A 16,936-nucleotide genomic window follows, 5' to 3' on the forward strand; every position below is an offset into this window, starting at 1 on the left:
TGCGGCCGCGCCCGCGTCTCTATGGTTCTTTCCCTCGAAGTCTCTGTGGTTCTCGCCCTCCCTCAGTGTCTCTGTGGTGGCTCGGCACCCGCTTGTACTGCTCTGTAATGGTTTCGCACCCGCCAAAGTCTCTCTACGGTTGGCGCGGAGCTGTCTGTACTGGTCTGTACTGGTTTATACTGGTGTGTTCCCCAGTGCGCCGCTCCGGCCTCTCCTTCCTGTCTCTATGGTTGTGGCGGCGGCAGCGGAAGCCGCTCTGGCCGCTGGGCGCGTCTCTATGGTTTTGGTTTTTTTTTTTTTTTTTTTTTTCCCGCCGCCGTTACTTCTCTATGGCGGCCGCGCCGCGGGTCCTCCCGCCCGCCAGGCGGCGCTGCCTCCCCGGCGGCCGCTCCGGGCCGCCACATCCGGGTCCCGCGCGGCGCGATGGCGGCGGAGGGGCCCGAGGAGGGAACCGGGGGCACCGACGGGACCGGGGGGGCGATGGACGGGGACGGGGACGGCGGTGAGACCCCGGGAAGGGGCGGGGGAGAGGTACCGGGGGGGTGCCCGAGGGGCTGGGGGTGAGGAGGGGGCTGAGGGGCCGCGATGGAGGCGGGATCTGAGGGGGCTCGGAGGGGATTTGGGGAGGATTGGAGGGAATTGGGGCCTCTGAGAGGATTTGGGGTCTGAGGGGGTTTGGGGTGAGGGAGGGCTGGGGCGGGCGAGATGGGAGGGGGCTTGGAGGGGTCTGGGGGGATTTTGGGGGCTCTGAGGGGATTTCCAGGGGTCTGAGGCGATTTGGGGCACTGAGGGGAGATTGGGGTGAGGAGGGGGGCGAGCTCTGAGGGGATTTTGGGACCTTCGAGGAGATTTTGGGGGTGCTTTTATGTGATTTTGGGGGCTCTGAGGAGATTTTGGGGTGTTTGAGGGATTTGGGGGCTCTGAGGAGATTTTGGGGGTGTTTGATGGGATTTTGGGGGCTCTGAGGGGATTTTGGGGGCTCTGAGGGGATTTTTGGACCTCCGAGGAGATTTTGGGGGTGTTTGAGGGGATTTTGGGGGCTCTGAGGGATTTTGGGGCTCTGAGGGGATTTGGGGGTGTTTGAGGGGATTTTGGGGGCTCTGAGGGGATTTTGGGAGCTTTGAGGGGATTTTTGGACCTCCGAGGAGATTTTGGGGGTGTTTGAGGGGATTTTGGGGGCTCTGAGGGGATTTTGGGTTTTTTTTTTAGGGGATTTTGGCGCTCTCTGAGGGGGTTGGGGGGGGGTCAGGAGCCCTTTGGGGGGGGAGGGCGATGTGGGGGAGGGGCAGAGCTGTGCTCCCTCCCCCCTCCCCTCCCCCCTCACTAACCGTGCCCCTCCCCCCCATTTCTCCCAGCCCCCCCGGCCGAGCCGCCCCCTCCCGCGCCCCCCGATCCCGATCCTGATCCCGATCCTGATCCTGATCCCAATCCTGATCCCAATCCTGATCCCGATCCCGATCCCGATCCCGGTGCCGCCCCCCCCCCCCCCAGGCCCTGAACGGGGCCCCTCCCCCCCCGTTCCCCCCCGAGTTCCAGCGGCTCTGGGGGGCGGCCCAGGGCAGCCCCCACGACTTCGGCGCCTGGACCGAGCTGCTGGCCTACGTGGAGCAGGAGGTGAGCTGGGACCCCAGACCCAAATCCCACCCCCAGAGCCTTCAGTGACACCCCCAGACCCAAATCCCAGCCCAGAGCCGTCAGTGACCCCCAGACCCAAATCCCACCCCCAGACCCGAATCCCACCCCCAGAACTGTCAGTGACACCCCCAGACCCAAATCCCACCCCCAGAGCTGTCAGTGACACCCCCAGACCCAAATCCCACCCCAGAGCTGACAGTGGCACCCCCAGACCCAAATCCCACCCCAGAGCTGTCAGTGACCCCCCCAGACCCAAATCCCACCCCCAGAGCTGACAGTGACCCCCAGACTCATTAGGGGTTCCCCTGGGTCCGTTGCAATAACAGTTTTCTGTTAAAATCCGTGTCTTAGCACAAACTCTCAACGCTCCCCACAAACCCCAAATACTGCCTGTAAACCCCCCAATATCCCCCCAAACCCCCCAATATCTCCCATGAAACCCCCAATATCCCCCACAAACCCCAAATACTGCCTGTAAACCCCCCAATATCCCCCCAAACCCCCCGACTTCTCTCATAATCCCCCAATATCTCTTTTAAACCCCCCGTTTCCCTCCCAAACCCCCAATATCCCCCCAAACCCCCCAATATCCCTTTTAAACCCCCCAATTTCCCCAAAACCCCCAATATCCCCCACAAACCCCCCAATTTCCCCCCAAACCCCCCATTTCCCCTCCAAACTCCCCAATATCCCCCCCAAACCCCCCAATTTCCCTCATAATCACCCAATATCCCCCCCAAACCCCCCAATATCCCCCATAATCCCCCTAGTACTTGCTGTATCCCCCCAATATCCCTTTTAAACCCCCCAATTTCCCCACAAACCCCCAATATCCCCCCAAACCCCCCAATATCCCTATTAAACCCCCCAATTTCCCCCCCAAACCCCCAATTTCCCCCCATACCCCCAATTTCCCCCACAAACCCCCAGTAACCCCCAAAACACCCCCAATTTCCCCCCCCAAACCCCCCAGTATCTCCTCTAAACCCCCCAATATCCCCCCCAAAGCCCCCAATATCCCCCATAAACCCCCCAATTTCCCCCCCAAACCTCCCAATTTCCCCCCAAACCCCCCAATATCCTCTCCAAACCCCCCAATATCCCTTTTAAACCCCCCATTTCCCCTCCAAACTGCCCAATATCCCCCCCAAACCCCCCAATATCCCCCAAACCCCCCAATATCCCCCACAAACCCCCCAATATCCCCCGTAACCCCCCTAGTACTTGCTGTATCCCCCCAATTTCCCCCACAAACCCCCCAATATCCCTTTTAAACCCCCCAATATTCCCCCAAACCCCCCAATATCCCCCACAAACCCCCCAATATCCCTTTTAAACCCCCCAATATCCCTTTTAAACCCCCCAATATCTCCTCTAACCCCCCCAATTTCCCCCCCAAACCCCCGCGGGTCGCCCCCAGGAGCTGCTGGAGGCCGCCCGGCGCGCGTTCGACGCGTTCTTCCAGCGCTTCCCCTACTGCTTCGGTTACTGGCGCAAGTACGCCGAGCTGGAGCGGCGCCTGGGCAGCGCCCGCCGCGCCCAGCAGGTGGGCACGGCCCCGGGACCCCTCCCCAGCCCGGGGAGCCCCCCCTGTCCTCGTCTGCTGGGGGGGGAACCTGCCTTTTTCCTCACTTCTGGGGGGGAAAATCTGGGTTTTTGTCAGTTTTGGCGGGAAAACAAAAAAAAAAATCGTGCTTGTTCCATGGGTTTGGGGAGGAAAATGGTCGTTTTTCCAAGGCCTGGGGGAGGGAAATCCCAATTTTCCTGGGTGGGGAGGGGCAGTGCAGGAGCCCAGCTGAGCCCAGGTGAGCCCAGGTGATCCTGGCTGAGCCCAGGTGAGCCCGGCTGAGCCCAGGTGAGCCCAGGGAAGCCCAGGTGAGCCCGGCTGAGCCCAGGTGAGCCCAGGTGATCCTGGCTGAGCCCAGGTATGCCCAGGTGATCCTGACTGAGCCCAGGTGATCCCAGCTGATCCTGGCTGAGCCCAGGTGAGCCCGGCTGAGCCCAGGTGAGCCCAGGTGAGCCCAGGTGAGCCCAGGTGATCCTGGCTGTGCCCAGGTGTGCCCAGGTGATCCCGGCTGATCCCAGGTGAGCCCAGGTGTGCCCAGGTGATCCTGGCTGTGCCCAGGTGAGCCCAGGTGATCCTGGCTGATCCCAGGTGATCCTGACTGAGCCCAGGTGATCCCGGCTGATCCTGGCTGAGCCCAGGTGATCCTGGCTGATCCCAGGTGAGCCCGGCTGAGCCCAGGTGTGCCGGCTGAGCCCAGGTGAGCCCGGCTGAGCCCAGGTGTGCCGGCTGAGCCCAGGTGATCCCGGCTGATCCTGGCTGATCCCAGGTGATCCTGGCTGATCCCGGCTGATCCTGGCTGATCCCAGGTGATCCTGGCTGATCCCAGGTGAGCCCGGCTGAGCCCAGGTATGCCCAGGTGAGCCCAGGTGAGCCCAGGTGTGCCAGCTGTGCCCAGGTGAGCCCAGGTGATCCTGGCTGATCCCAGGTGATCCCGGCTGAGCCCAGGTGATCCCGGCTGATCCTGGCTGAGCCCAGGTGATCCCAGGTGAGCCCGGCTGAGCCCAGGTGATCCTGGCTGAGCCCAGGTGAGCCCGGCTGAGCCCAGGTGAGCCCAGGTGAGCCCAGGTGATCCCGGCTGAGCCCAGGTGTGCCGGCTGTGCGCAGGTGCTGGAGCGGGGGCTGCAGTCCATCCCGCTGAGCCTGGAGCTGTGGCTGCACTACATCGGCCTCCTGCAGAGCTCGCTGGACCCCGCGCGGCCCGAGAGCGCCCAGCGCGTGCGGGGGTGAGCGACGGCTGGGAACGGCCCGGGGATCCTGGGAATGGCCTGGGAACGGCCTGGGGATCCTGGGAACGGCCTGGGAACGGCTGGGGATCCTGGGAATGGCCTGGGAATGGCCTGGGGATCCTGGGAACGGCCTGGGGATCCTGGGAATGGCCTGGGAATGGCTGGGGAATCCTGGGAACGGCCTGGGGATCCTGGGAATGGCCTGGGAACGGCCTGGGGATCCTGGGAACAGCCTGGGGATCCTGGGAATGGCTGGGGATCCTGGGAACGGCCTGGGAACGGCTGGGGAATCCTGGGAACGGCCTGGGGATCCTGGGAATGGCCTGGGAATGGCCTGGGGATCCTGGGAACGGCCTGGGGATCCTGGGAATGGCCTGGGAATGGCTGGGGAATCCTGGGAACGGCCTGGGGATCCTGGGAATGGCCTGGGAATGGCTGGGGAATCCTGGGAACGGCCTGGGGAATCCTGGGAATGGCCTGGGGATCCTGGGAATGGCCTGGGAATGGCTGGGGAATCCTGGGAACGGCCTGGGGATCCTGGGAACGGCCTGGGGATCCTGGGAATGGCCTGGGAGTGGCTGGGGAATCCTGGGAATGGCCTGGGAATGGCCTGGGGATCCTGGGAACGGCCTGGGAAATCCTGGGAATGGCCTGGGAAATCCTGGGAATGGTAGGTCTTCCCAGGCCTGGGAAGTCCTGGGAATGGCATGGGGAATCCTGGGAAATCCTGGGAATGGCCTGGGAAATCCTGGGGAACCCTGGGAATGGCCTGGGAATGGCCTGGGAATGGTCTGGGGAATCCTGGGGAACCCTGGGAATGGCCTGGGAAATCCTGGGAATGGTCTGGGAAATCCCTGGGAATGACCTGGGGAATCCTGGGAATGGCCTGGGAGTATCCCTGGGAATGGACCTGGGAACGTCTCAAGAGCACCCAGCGTGTGCAGGGATGAGCGAGTCCTGGGAACGTCCCAGGAATGTCTCAGGATTGTCCAGGAATGGCTCTGGAAACGAACCCTGGCTTGTCCTGGGAACGTCCCCCCTTTTCCCAGGAATCCTGCCCCCACTTCCCGGGATCCTCCCCCCCTTTTCCCGGGGTTCTCCCCCCCTTTTCCCGGGATCCTCCCTCCCTTTTCCCGGGGTTCTCCCCCCCTTTTCCCGGGATCCTCCCCTTTCCCGGGCCCCGCGCTGACCCCGCGGTCCCGCAGCGCGTTCGAGGCGGCGCTGGCGGCGGCCGGGATGGATTTCCGCTCGGACAAGCTCTGGGAATCCTACGTGGAGTGGGAGCGGGAGCGCGGCGACCTCCGCGCCGTCACGGCCATCTACGACCGCCTGCTGTCCATGCCCACGCAGCTCTACAGCCACCACTGGGAGAGGTGGGACAGGCGGGAATTCCCTGTGGAGACAGCGGGGAAACACCCGGAATTCCCTGGGGAAATGCTGGGAAAACACCTGGAATTCCCTGGGGAAACACCCAGAACTCCCTGGGGAAACACCCGGAATTCCCTGGGGAAATGCTGGGGAAACACCCGGAATTCCCTGGGGAAACACCCGGAATTCCCTGGGGAAACAGCAGGGAAACACCCGGAATTCCCTGGGGAATGCTGGGGAAACACGCAGAATTCCCTGGGAAAGCACTGGGGAAACAGCGGGAATTTCCCTGGGGAGATTCCCCAATTCCCAGTGTGAATCCCCCAATTCCAGGTGGGAATTCCCCAGTTTTGGGTGCGAATCCCCCAGTTTTGGGTGTGAATCCCCCAGTTCTAGGTGTGAATTTCCCAATTCCCGGTGTGAATTCCCCAATTCCACATGTGAATTCCCCACTTTTGGGTGTGAATCCCCCACTTTTGGGTGTGAGTCCCCCACTTTTGGGTGTGAGTCCCCCACTTTTGGGTGTGAATTCCCCAGTTTTGGGTGTGAATTCCCCAATTCCCGGTGTGAATTCCCCATTTTGTGTGTGAATTCCCCAGTTTTGGGTGTGAATCCCCCAGTTTTGGGTGTGAATCCCCCAGTTCTAGGTGTGAATCCCCCAGTTCTAGGTGTGAATTTCCCAATTCCCGGTGTGAATTCCCCAATTCCACATGTGAATTCCCCACTTTTGGGTGTGAATCCCCCACTTTTGGGTGTGAGTCCCCCACTTTTGGGTGTGAGTCCCCCAGTTTTGGGTGTGAGTCCCCCACTTTTGGGTGTGAATTCCCCAGTTTTGGGTGTGAATTCCCCAATTCCCGGTGTGAATTCCCCATTTTGTGTGTGAATTCCCCAGTTTTGGGTGTGAATCCCCCAGTTTTGGGTGTGAATCCCCCAGTTCTAGGTGTGAATCCCCCAGTTCTAGGTGTGAATTTCCCAATTCCCGGTGTGAATTCCCCAATTCCCGATGTGAATTCCCCACTTTTGGGTGTGAATCCCCCACTTTTGGGTGTGAGTCCCCCAGTTTTGGGTGTGAGTCCCCCAGTTTTGGGTGTGAATTCCCCAGTTCTAGGTGTGAATTCCCCAGTTTTGGGTGTGAATTCCCCAATTCCCAGTGTGAATTCCCCAGTTTTGGGTGTGAATTCCCCAATTCCCGGTGTGTTTCCCCCAGTTTTGGGTGTGAACGCCCCAGTTTTGGGTGTGAATTCCCCACTTTTGGGTGTGAATTCCCCAGTTTTGGGTGTGAATCCCCCCGTTTTGGGTGTGAATTCCCCACTTTTGGGTGTGAGTCCCCCACTTTTGGGTGTGAATCCCCCACTTTTGGGTGTGAATCCCCCAGTTTTGGGTGTGAGTCCCCCAGTTTTGGGTGTGAGTCCCCCACTTTTGGGTGTGAATCCCCCTGTTTTGGGTGTGAGTCCCCCAGTTCTCGGTGTGAATTCCCCGATTCCCGGTGGCAATTCCCGGCTCCCTCTGGAATTGCAGGTTCAAGGAGCACGTGCTGCAGCACCCCCCCGGTGCCATCCTGTCCCCCGAGGAGCTGCTCTGGCTCCGCTCCAAGCTCGGCTCCGGCTCCGAGCCCGCCCCGAAGCCCCCGGAGGGGCCCGAGGCGCCCCCGGGGGAGGAGGCGCCCCCCGGGGCCCCGCCCGAGGCTCAGGTAACGCCAGCTCCTCCCAAAATCCGGGAATTCCGCTTGTCCCGCGGGCTCGGGGGGGTTAAAATCTGGGAGATTCCCAAAAATCAGGAATTTCGCTTGTCCTGCAGCCTTGGAGGGGTTAAAAACCGGGATATTCCCAAAAATCAGGAATTCTGCTTTTCCCATGCTTTAGGGGGGTTAAAATCCAGGAGATTCCCAGAAATCAGGAATGTCACTTGTCCCACAGACTTAAGGGGGTTAAAATCTGGGAGATTCCCAAAATCCGGGAATTCCGCTTGTCCCATGGATTTAGGGGGGGTTAAAACCTTCATTTGTTCATTTTTTAACCCCTGATTTTGATTTATTTCCTGGGATTTTTATGATTGCATTTTGTGTTTATTGGCATTTATTCATCTGGCATGGATTTGTTTATTTTAATTGGGTTTACTTTAATTGAATTTTTGTTTTAACGGGTTCAATTATGTTAATTTACTTACTGCTACTCGGCTTTATTTGCTGTTTTATTTTATTATTGCTATTTTTTTCCCCAATTAATCATCACTAATAAGTGGCTGGATTTGCTGTTTTATTTTATTATTGCTATTTTTTTGTTTCCCAATTAATCACCACTAACCAGTGGCTTTATTTGCTGTTTTATTGTATTATTGCTATTTTTTTTCCTCAATTAATTACCACTAACCAGTGGCTTTATTTGCTGTTTTATTGTATTATTGCTATTTTTTTCCCCATTAATCACCACTAACCAGTGGCTTTATTTGCTGTTTTATTTTATTATTGCTATTTTTCCCCATTAATCACCAATAAGCAGTGGCTTTATTTGCTGTTTTATTATATTATTGCTATTTTTTTTTCCTCAATTAATCACCAATAACAAGTGGCTTTATTTGCTGTTTTATTTTATTATTGCCATTTTTTCCCCCATTGATCACCAATAACAATACTCCCTCCTTTCCCGTTCCCGGCGATCCCAGGAGGAGCCGGACCAGGAGAAGATCCGGGAGCTCGTGATCTCCATGAGGCAGCAAATCCACGCCCAGAACGAGGCCGAAGTCAGCAAGCGCTGGAACTTCGAGGACGGGGTGGGTGGAAGGGGGTGGGATCCTCTGGGATCCCCCTGGAATCTCCTGAGATCCCCCTGGGATCTCCCTGGAATCCTCTGGGATCCCCCAGGAATCTCCTGAGATCCACCTGGAATCCCCCTAGGATCTCCCTGGAATCCTCTGGGATCTCCCTGGAATCTCATGGGATCTCCCTGAGATCCTCTGAATCCCTCTGGGATCCTCTGGGATCCCCCTGGCATTCTCTGAATCCCTCTGGGATCTCCTGGGATCCCCCCCTGGAATCCTCTGGGATCCCCCAGGAATATCCTGAGATCCCCCTGGAATCTCCTGGGATCTCCCTGGAATCCCCCTGGGATCCCCCTGGGGTCTCCTGGGATCCCCCTGGAATTCCCTCAGGATCCTCCCCCCCCCCCCCCCCCCTGCAAAATCCCTCCTGGAATCCCCCAGGAATCCTCCCCCAGATCCTCTGGAATTCTCCCTGGGACCTCCCCAGAATTTCCCCCTTAAAATCCCCCCCAGATCCTCCTGGAATCCCCCAGTCCCCCCCAAAACCTCTGAAATCCCCCAAATCCCTGAATCCCCCAAATCCCTGGAATCCCCCAAATCCCTGAATCCCCCAAACCCCCAGAGTCCCCCAAACCCCCAGAATCCCCCAAATCCCTGAAATCCCCCCAAACCCCCAGAATCCCCAAAACCCGTGGAATCCCCCAAAACCCCTGAAATCCCCCAAAACCCCTGAAATCCCCCAAATCCCTGAAATCCCCCAAACCCCCAGAATCCCCCAAATCCCCCCCAAACCCCAGAATCCCCCAAAACCCCTGGAATCCCCCAAAACCCCCAGAATTCCCCAAATCCCTGGAATCCCCCAAAACCCCTGAAATCCCCCAAACCCCTGAATCCCCCAAATCCCTGAATCCCCCAATCCCTGGAATCCCCCAAAACCCCTGAAATCCCCCCCAAACCCCTGGAATCCCCCAAACCCCCGGAATCCCCCAAACCCCTGGAATCCCCCCAATCCCGTGCCGATCAAGCAGCCAAACATCCCCGCGATCCCCAAACCCCCCCTGCATTTCCCCCGGGGACCTCCCCCACAACTTCCCCCCCCCCATAAAATGCCTCCCCCAGAAGGCCCAGAATGCCCCAAATCCCCCATCCCGGGCAGATCAAGCGGCCCTATTTCCACGTGAAGCCTCTGGAGCGGGCGCAGCTGCGGAACTGGCGCGAGTACCTGGACTTCGAGGTGGCCGCGGGCTCCCAGGAGCGCAGCATCGTCCTCTTCGAGCGCTGCCTCATCGCCTGCGCCCTCTACGAGGAGTTCTGGGTCAAGGTGCCCCCAAATCCCCCTTCCCCCCAGAAATCCCCGCTGCTCCCGGCCCCCCCAAATCCCCCTTCCCCCCGCAGAAAATCCCCACTCGATGGGAAGTGACGCTCGTTTTCCCCCCCCCTCCAAATTCCCTTTCTCCCTATTTTCCTCCTCTTCCCTTTCCTCTGTTTTTCTTCCCCCCTCCTTCCTCCACCTTTTGCCCACCCTTTTCCCCCTTTTTTTCCCCATTTTCCCTCTCTTTCCCTTCCCCTTTTCCCAATTTTTTTCCCTTCCCTTTCCCTTCCCATTTTCCTTATTCTTCTCCCCCTCTTCCTTCCCTTCTTCTCCCTGTTCTCCTCCTTTTCTCCCCATTATCCTCTCCTTTCCCTTCTCCTTTTCCCCACCTTCCTTCCTCTACTTTTTGTCCCCCTTTCCCCCCTTTTTCTTCCCCTTCTCCTTTTCCTTTCCTTCCCCTTTTCCCCACTCTTCTCCCCCTCCTTCCTCCCATTATTCCCGTTCTTCCCCATTTTCCCTTGTTATTCCCCCATTATTCCCCCATTATTTCTCCCATTATTTTGCCCTCATTTTTCCCCGTTATTCCCCCATTTCCCCCCATTATTCCCCTATTATTCTCTCACTATTCCTCTATTATTTCCCCTATTTCCCCCATTATTCCCCCATTTTCCCCCATTATTCCCTTGTTATTTCCCCCGTTATTCCCCTGTTTATCCCCCCATTTCCCCCCCGTTTCCCCCCGTTATTCCCCTGTTTATCCCCCATTTATCCCCCCACTTCCCCTCCATTTCCCCCCCATTATCCCCCCATTTCTCCCCCGTTATCCCTCCATTTCCCCCCGTTTCCCCCCGTTATTCCCCCGTTTATCCCCCCATTTCCCCCCGTTATTCCCCTGTTTATCCCCCCATTTCCCCCCCGTTATTCCCCCATTTCCCCCCCGTTTCCCCCCCCTTTCCCCCCCATTATCCCCCCATTTCCCCCCCGTTATTCCCCCGTTTATCCCCCCATTTCCCCCCGTTATTCCCCTGTTTATCCCCCCATTTCCCCCCCGTTATTCCCCCATTTATCCCCCCACTTCCCCCCCCTTTCCCCCCCATTATCCCCCCATTTCCCCCCCGTTATTCCCCCGTTTATCCCCCCGTTCCCCCCCGTTATTCCCCCGTTTATCCCCCCATTTCCCCCCTGTTATTCCCCTGTTTATCCCCCCGTTTCCCCCCGTTATTCCCCGTTTTCTCCCCGCAGTACACGCGGTACCTGGAGTCCCGCACGGTGCCGGGCGCCCGCAGCGTTTTCCAGCGCGCCTGCGGCTTCCACCTGCCCCGCAAGCCCAACATCCACCTGCTCTGGGCCGCCTTCGAGGAGAAGCAAGGTCAGGGAGTTCCTAAACCCCAAATCCAGGGAGCCCCAAAATCCGGGGCTGATCCCAGAACGGCCCCGTTTGGGCTCGCCATCGGGGGCTGGCTCCCAGAGCCGGGGGACGGGGCTCAAATTTCACCCCAAAGCGACTCGGAGACCCCGAAAAGCAACATGGGAGGCCCCAGGCTGCCCCAGGGAGTCCTAAAAGCATCCTGGGCACCCCAAGAACCCTCCAAGGGCACCCCTGACCCCTTTTTGTCCCATTTGCCCCATTCCCAGGCAACGTTGACGAGGCCAAGCACGTCCTGCGCAGCCTCGAGGCCGCGGTGCCGGGGCTGGGGATCCCTGGTGACCCCAATAACCCCAATAACCCCATTTCTCCCGGTTTTCCCCCATTTCTCCCGGTTTTCCCCCATTTCTCAGTTTTTTCCCTATTTCTCTCTGGTTTTTCCCCATTTCTCTCTGCTTTTTCCCCATTTTCCCCGTTCCCAGGACCCCAATAACCCCATTTCTCTCTGTTTTTTCCCCATTTCTCCATGTTTTATCCCCATTTTCCCCATTCCCAGGCAACGTTGACGAGGCCCGGCGCATCCTGCGCAGCTTCAGGGCTGCGATGCCGGGGCTGGGGATCCCCGGTGACCCCAATACCTCAATAACCCCATTTTCCCCATTCCCAGGACCCCAATAACCCCATTTCTCTCTGTTTTTTCCCCATTTCTCTCTGTTTTTTCCCCATTTTTCCCCATTTTCCCCGTTCCCAGGCAACGTTGACAAGGCCCGGCGCATCCTGCGCAGCCTCGAGGCCGCGGTGCCGGGGCTGGGGATCCCCAATAACCCCAATAACCCCACTTCTCTCTGTTTTTTCCCCATTTTTCCCCATTTTCCCCATTCCCAGGCAACGTTGACAAGGCCCGGCGCATCCTGCGCAGCTTCGAGGCCGCGGTGCCGGGGCTGGGGATCCCCGGTGACCCCAATAACCCCAATAACCCCATTTTCCCCATTCCCAGGACCCCAATAACCCCATTTCTCTCTGTTTTTTCCCCATTTCTGTTTTATCCCCATTTCCCCCGTTCCCAGGCAACGTTGACGAGGCCCGGCGCATCCTGCGCAGCTTCGAGGCCGCGGTGCCGGGGCTGGCCATGGTGCGGCTGCGCCGCGTCAGCCTGGAGCGCCGGCACGGCCGCGTGGCCGAGGCCGAGGCGCTGCTGCTCGAGGCCATGAGGGCCAACGAGGGGTTGCCCCTGGGCTCCTTCTACGCCGTCAAGCTGGCCCGGCAGGTGTGCAAGGTGCAGAAGAACCTGGGCAAGGCGCGCGAGGTGCTGGTGGAGGCGCTGGAGAAGGACCCGGTGAGAGAGAGAGGGGGGAAGGGGCTGGGTTTAAACCGGTTTTAAAATCGTTTTTAAAAGTGATGGAATGTGTGGAAGGTCCTGGGATTGGGGTCTGGGGGGGGAAAGGTGGGGATTTGGCTGCCTGGAAGTGCTGGCAGGGGCTGGGGGGCAGCTGGACGGGGTCCAGATCCTGTTTGGGGATGCCCAGAGCTCGTTTTGGGGACCCTCAGATGCCATTTGGGAGCCCCAAGATCCCCAGCATCCCCTCTAGTCCCCCCCAAACCTCCTCTAAGACCCCCCACACCCCCTCCAGGATCCCCCAAAGCCCCCCCCGACCCCCTCTAGTCCCCCCCAAACCCCCTCTGAGGCCCTCCAAACCCCTTCAGGTCCCCCAGACCCTCTCCAGGATCCCTCAAACCCCCTCTAGTCCCCCCCAAACCCCCTCCAAGACCCCTCAAATGCCCTTTAGTCCCTCCAAGCCCCCTCCAAGACCCCTCAAACCCCTTCTAGTCCCCCCAAACCCCCTCTAAGGCTCCCCAAAGCCCCCCATGTCCCTCCAAGGCCTCTCTAGATCCCCTCTAGTCTCCCCCAAGACCCTCAAAACCCCCTCTAGTTCCCCCAAAAGCCCCTCCAGCCCCCCCAAACCCCCTCTAAGACCCCCCCAAAGCTCCCCTAGTCCCCCCAAGGCTCCTCTAGTCCCACCCAAAGCCCCCCCCAAACCCCCTCTAGTCTCCCCCAAACCCCCTCCAAGACCCTCCAGACCCCCTCTAGTCCCCCCCAAACCCCCTCTAAAGCCCCCCATGTCCCCCTAAAGCCCGCCATGTTCCCCCAAACCCCCTCTAATCCCCTCCAGACCCCCTCTAGTCCCCCCCAAACCCCCTCTAGTCCCACCCAAAGCCCCCCCAAACCCCCTCTAGTCCCCCCCAAACCCCCTCTAATCCCCCCCAGACCCCCTCTAATCCCCCCCAGACCACCTCTAGTCCCCATCAAACCCCTTCTAATCCCCTCCAGACCCCCTCTAGTCCCCCCCAAACCCCCTCCAGCCCCCTCCCAGCCCCCCAAGAGCCCGCTGTGCCCGGGGTGGGGCAGGACAACGCCCGGCTCCACGCCAACCTGCTGGAGATGGAGTTTGGGGCGGACGTGGGGCAGAACGAGGGCAACACCATGAGCTGCTTCGAGCGCGCCCTGCGCAGCCCCCTGCCCGACGAGGCCAAGCTGCTCTTCTCGCAGCGCCGCGTCGAGTTCCTCGAGGACTTCGGCTCCAGCATCCACAGGTGGGGGGACACCCCCGGGGGGCTGGGAAATGGGGCTGGGGGATCCCCATGGGACCTTGAAATGGGGCTGGGGGCTGCATGTGGGACATGGAAATGGGGCTGGGGGATCCCTGTGGGACAGGGAAATGGGGCTGGGGGATCCTTGTGGGACAGGGAAATGGGGCTGGGGGATCCCTGTGGGACAGGGAAATGGGGCTGGGGGATCCTTGTGGGACAGGGAAATGGGGCTGGGGGATCCTTGTGGGACAGGGAAATGGGGCTGGGGGATCCCCTGGGATAGGGAAATGAGGCTGGGGGATCCCTGTGGGACAGGGAAATGGGGCTGGGGGATCCCTGTGGGACAGGGAAATGGGGCTGGGGGATCCCCTGGGATAGGGAAATGGGGCTGGGGGATCCCTGTGGGACAGGGAAATGGGGCTGGGGGATCCCCTGGGATAGGGAAATGGGGCTGGGGGATCCCTGTGGGACAGGGAAATGGGGCTGGGGGATCCCTGTGGGACAGGGAAATGGGGCTGGGGGATCCCCTGGGATAGGGAAATGGGGCTGGGGGATCCCCATGGGACCTTGAAATGGGACTGGGGGCTGCATGTGGGACAGGGAAATGGGGCTGGGGGATCCCCTGGGATAGGGAAATGGGGCTGGGGGATCCCTGTGGGACAGGGAAATGGGGCTGGGGGATCCCCCTGGGACAGAGAAATGGGGCTGGGGATCCCCTGGGACAGGGAAATGGGGCTGGGGGATCCCCCTGGGACAGGGAAATGGGGCTGGGGGATCCCCCTGGGACAGGGAAATGGGGCTGGGGATCCCCTGGGACAGGGAAATGGGGCTGGGGGCTGCATGTGGGACAGGGAAATGGGGCTGGGGATCCCCTGGGATAGGGAAATGGGGCCCCAAAATGGGGCTGGGTGTGGGACCCTGAAATGGGGCTGGGGGATCCCTGTGGGACAGGGAAATGGGGCTGGGGGATCCCCTGGGATAGGGAAATGGGGCTGGGGGATCCCTGTGGGACCTTGAAATGGGGCTGGGGGCTGCATGTGGGACAGGGAAATGGGGCCCCAAAATGGGGCTGGGTGTGGGACCCTGAAATGGGGCTGGGGGCTCCCCTGGGACAGGGAAATGGGGCTGGGGGATCCCCCTGGGACCCTGAAATGGGGCTGGGGGATCTGTGTGGGAACCCGAAATGGGGCTGGGTGTAGGACCCTGAAATGGGGTGGGTGGGACCCCAAAATGGGGCTGGGGGCTGCGTGTGGGACAGAGAAATGGATCTGGGGGGCCCCTCGCCAGCCTGCTCAAGATAAAAACATCTTGGGGGGGGAGCACTAAAAAGGGTCTGGGGGCTCCCCCTGGGACCCCAAAATGGGTCTGGGGGCTCCCCCCTGAGTGCTGCCCCCTCCCCCAGGACAAAACATCCTGGGGGGCCCCAAAAAGGGTCTGGGGGCTGCCAGCCCCTCCCCAGCCTGCTCAAGGACAGAACAGCCTGGGGGGACCCCAAAAAGGGTCTGGGGGCTCCCCCCTGAGCGCTGCCCCCTCCCCAGCCTGCTCAAGGCCTACGATGAGCACCAGAAGATCCTGAAGGCGCACGCGGCCCGGAAACGGGCGCCCGAGAACGGGTGAGACCCCGGGACCCCAAAATCGGCCCCAAATCAGCCCCAAAATCAGCCCAAAACAGCCCCAAAACAGCCCCAAATCAGCCCCAAAACGGCCCCAAAATCAGCCCCAAAACGGCCCCAAATCAGCCCCAAAATTAGCCCCAAAATTGGCCCCAAAACGGCCCTAAATCAGCTCCAAATCAGTCCCAATATCGGCCCCAGATCAGCCCCAGATCAGCCCCAAATTGGCCCCAAATCAGTCCCAAAATCAGCCCCAAAATCAACCCCAAATCGGCCCCAAAATCAGACCCAAATCGGCCCCAAATCAGTCCCAAAATCGGCCCCAAAATCAACCCCAAATCGGCCCCAATCAGCCCCAAAATTGGCCCCAAAACGGCCCTAAATCAGCCTCAAATCAGTCCCAATATTGGCCCCAGATCAGCCCCAAATCAGTCCCAAAATCAGCCCCAAAATCAACCCCAAATCGGCCCCAAATCAACCCCAAAAGCTTCCTTTTTTCTCTCCACATTTCCCCCCAATTTTCCCCTTTCTTCCCAATTTTTCCCCCTTTTCCCTCAACATTTTCCCCATTTCCCCCCCTCAAAATTCTCCCCTTTTCCCTCCACATTTTCCTCTACATTTCCCCCCCAATTTTTCCCCCCTAAATTTTTCCTTTCCCCCCCACATTCTTCCTCTTTCCCCCCAATTTTCCCCCTTTTCCTCCCACATTTCCCCCCAATTTCCCCCCCTTATTTCCCAATTTTCCTCCCAATTTCCCCCCCCAGCTCAGAAGAACCCGACGACAAGCGGCTCCGTCCCGACGACCCCTCGGGGCTCCTGGGGCCCCTCAACTTCTCGGGGGGGGACCCCAACCCCTCCTACAACTACTGGTACCAGGTGGGTGTTTTTTGGGGGGGTTTTGGGGTCTCCAGGGGGGGTCCCCAGGCTGATCCTCCCCCCCTTTTTATCCCCCCCCAGCACGGCTACAGCACCTACGGCTACCAGAGCCCCTGGGGCTACAGCCACTACTACGGGCAGAGCTGAGGGGGCTCTGCACCCCCACCCCCACCCCTGTACAGACTGCGGGACCCCTCCCCCAAAATTTGGGGGGGGGGGCATTGTAAATAAAGAGGCTGCGAGGAGTTACCCTCGTCTCTGAGGCGTTTATTGGGGTTTGCTCCGTTCTGGGGGGGGCTCCCAGCAGGTTTTGGGGTACCCCAGGGTGGATTTTGGGATCCTCTCCGTGGACTTTGGGAGGCCAGCGTGGATTCTGAGGTACCCCCAAGAGATTTTGGGGTGCTCCGGAGGGATTTGGGGCAGATTCCAGGCAGGTTTTGGGGTGCTCCAGGTGAATCCAGGTGGATTCGAAGCCTCCCTGTGAATTTTGAGCTGCTCCAAACAGATTTTGGGGTGCTCCAGGTGGATCTGGAGGTGCCCCAAACAGATTCTGGGGTGCTCCAGGTGGATCTGGAGGTGCCCCAAACAGATTTTGGGGTGCTCCAGGTGGATCTGGAGGTGCCCCAA

At 59.5% G+C, this 16,936-nt stretch overlaps 1 protein-coding gene across 1 annotated transcript; it reads left to right on the top strand.

Moving 5' to 3' along the window:
* Window positions 1–423: 423 nt before the first annotated feature.
* LOC128801846 (pre-mRNA-processing factor 39-like) lies at window positions 424–16,558 on the top strand. Its single transcript, XM_053967973.1, has 14 exons — window positions 424–560; window positions 1,452–1,614; window positions 3,056–3,181; window positions 4,307–4,425; window positions 5,634–5,801; window positions 7,315–7,486; window positions 8,458–8,565; window positions 9,710–9,874; window positions 11,108–11,234; window positions 12,299–12,567; window positions 13,639–13,823; window positions 15,359–15,433; window positions 16,198–16,309; window positions 16,391–16,558. The coding sequence occupies exons 1-14, from the start codon at window positions 424–426 to the stop codon at window positions 16,454–16,456; spliced, it is 1,992 nt and encodes a 663-aa protein (XP_053823948.1). The 3' UTR covers window positions 16,457–16,558.
* The last annotated feature ends 378 nt before the right edge of the window (window positions 16,559–16,936 follow it).

Source organism: Vidua chalybeata, chromosome 32, assembly GCF_026979565.1.
Source record: "Vidua chalybeata isolate OUT-0048 chromosome 32, bVidCha1 merged haplotype, whole genome shotgun sequence".
Classification (NCBI taxonomy): domain Eukaryota; kingdom Metazoa; phylum Chordata; class Aves; order Passeriformes; family Viduidae; genus Vidua; species Vidua chalybeata.

Excerpts from the sequence above, each read along its gene's own strand:
- LOC128801846 (XM_053967973.1), top strand. The coding sequence starts at position 424 with ATGGCGGCGGAGGGGCCCGAGGAGGGAACCGGGGGCACCGACGGGACC. Across the intron at positions 4,426-5,633 it reads AGCGCCCAGCGCGTGCGGGG|CGCGTTCGAGGCGGCGCTGG; the intron begins GTGAGCGACGGC and ends GCGGTCCCGCAG. Across the intron at positions 16,310-16,390 it reads CCTACAACTACTGGTACCAG|CACGGCTACAGCACCTACGG; the intron begins GTGGGTGTTTTT and ends ATCCCCCCCCAG.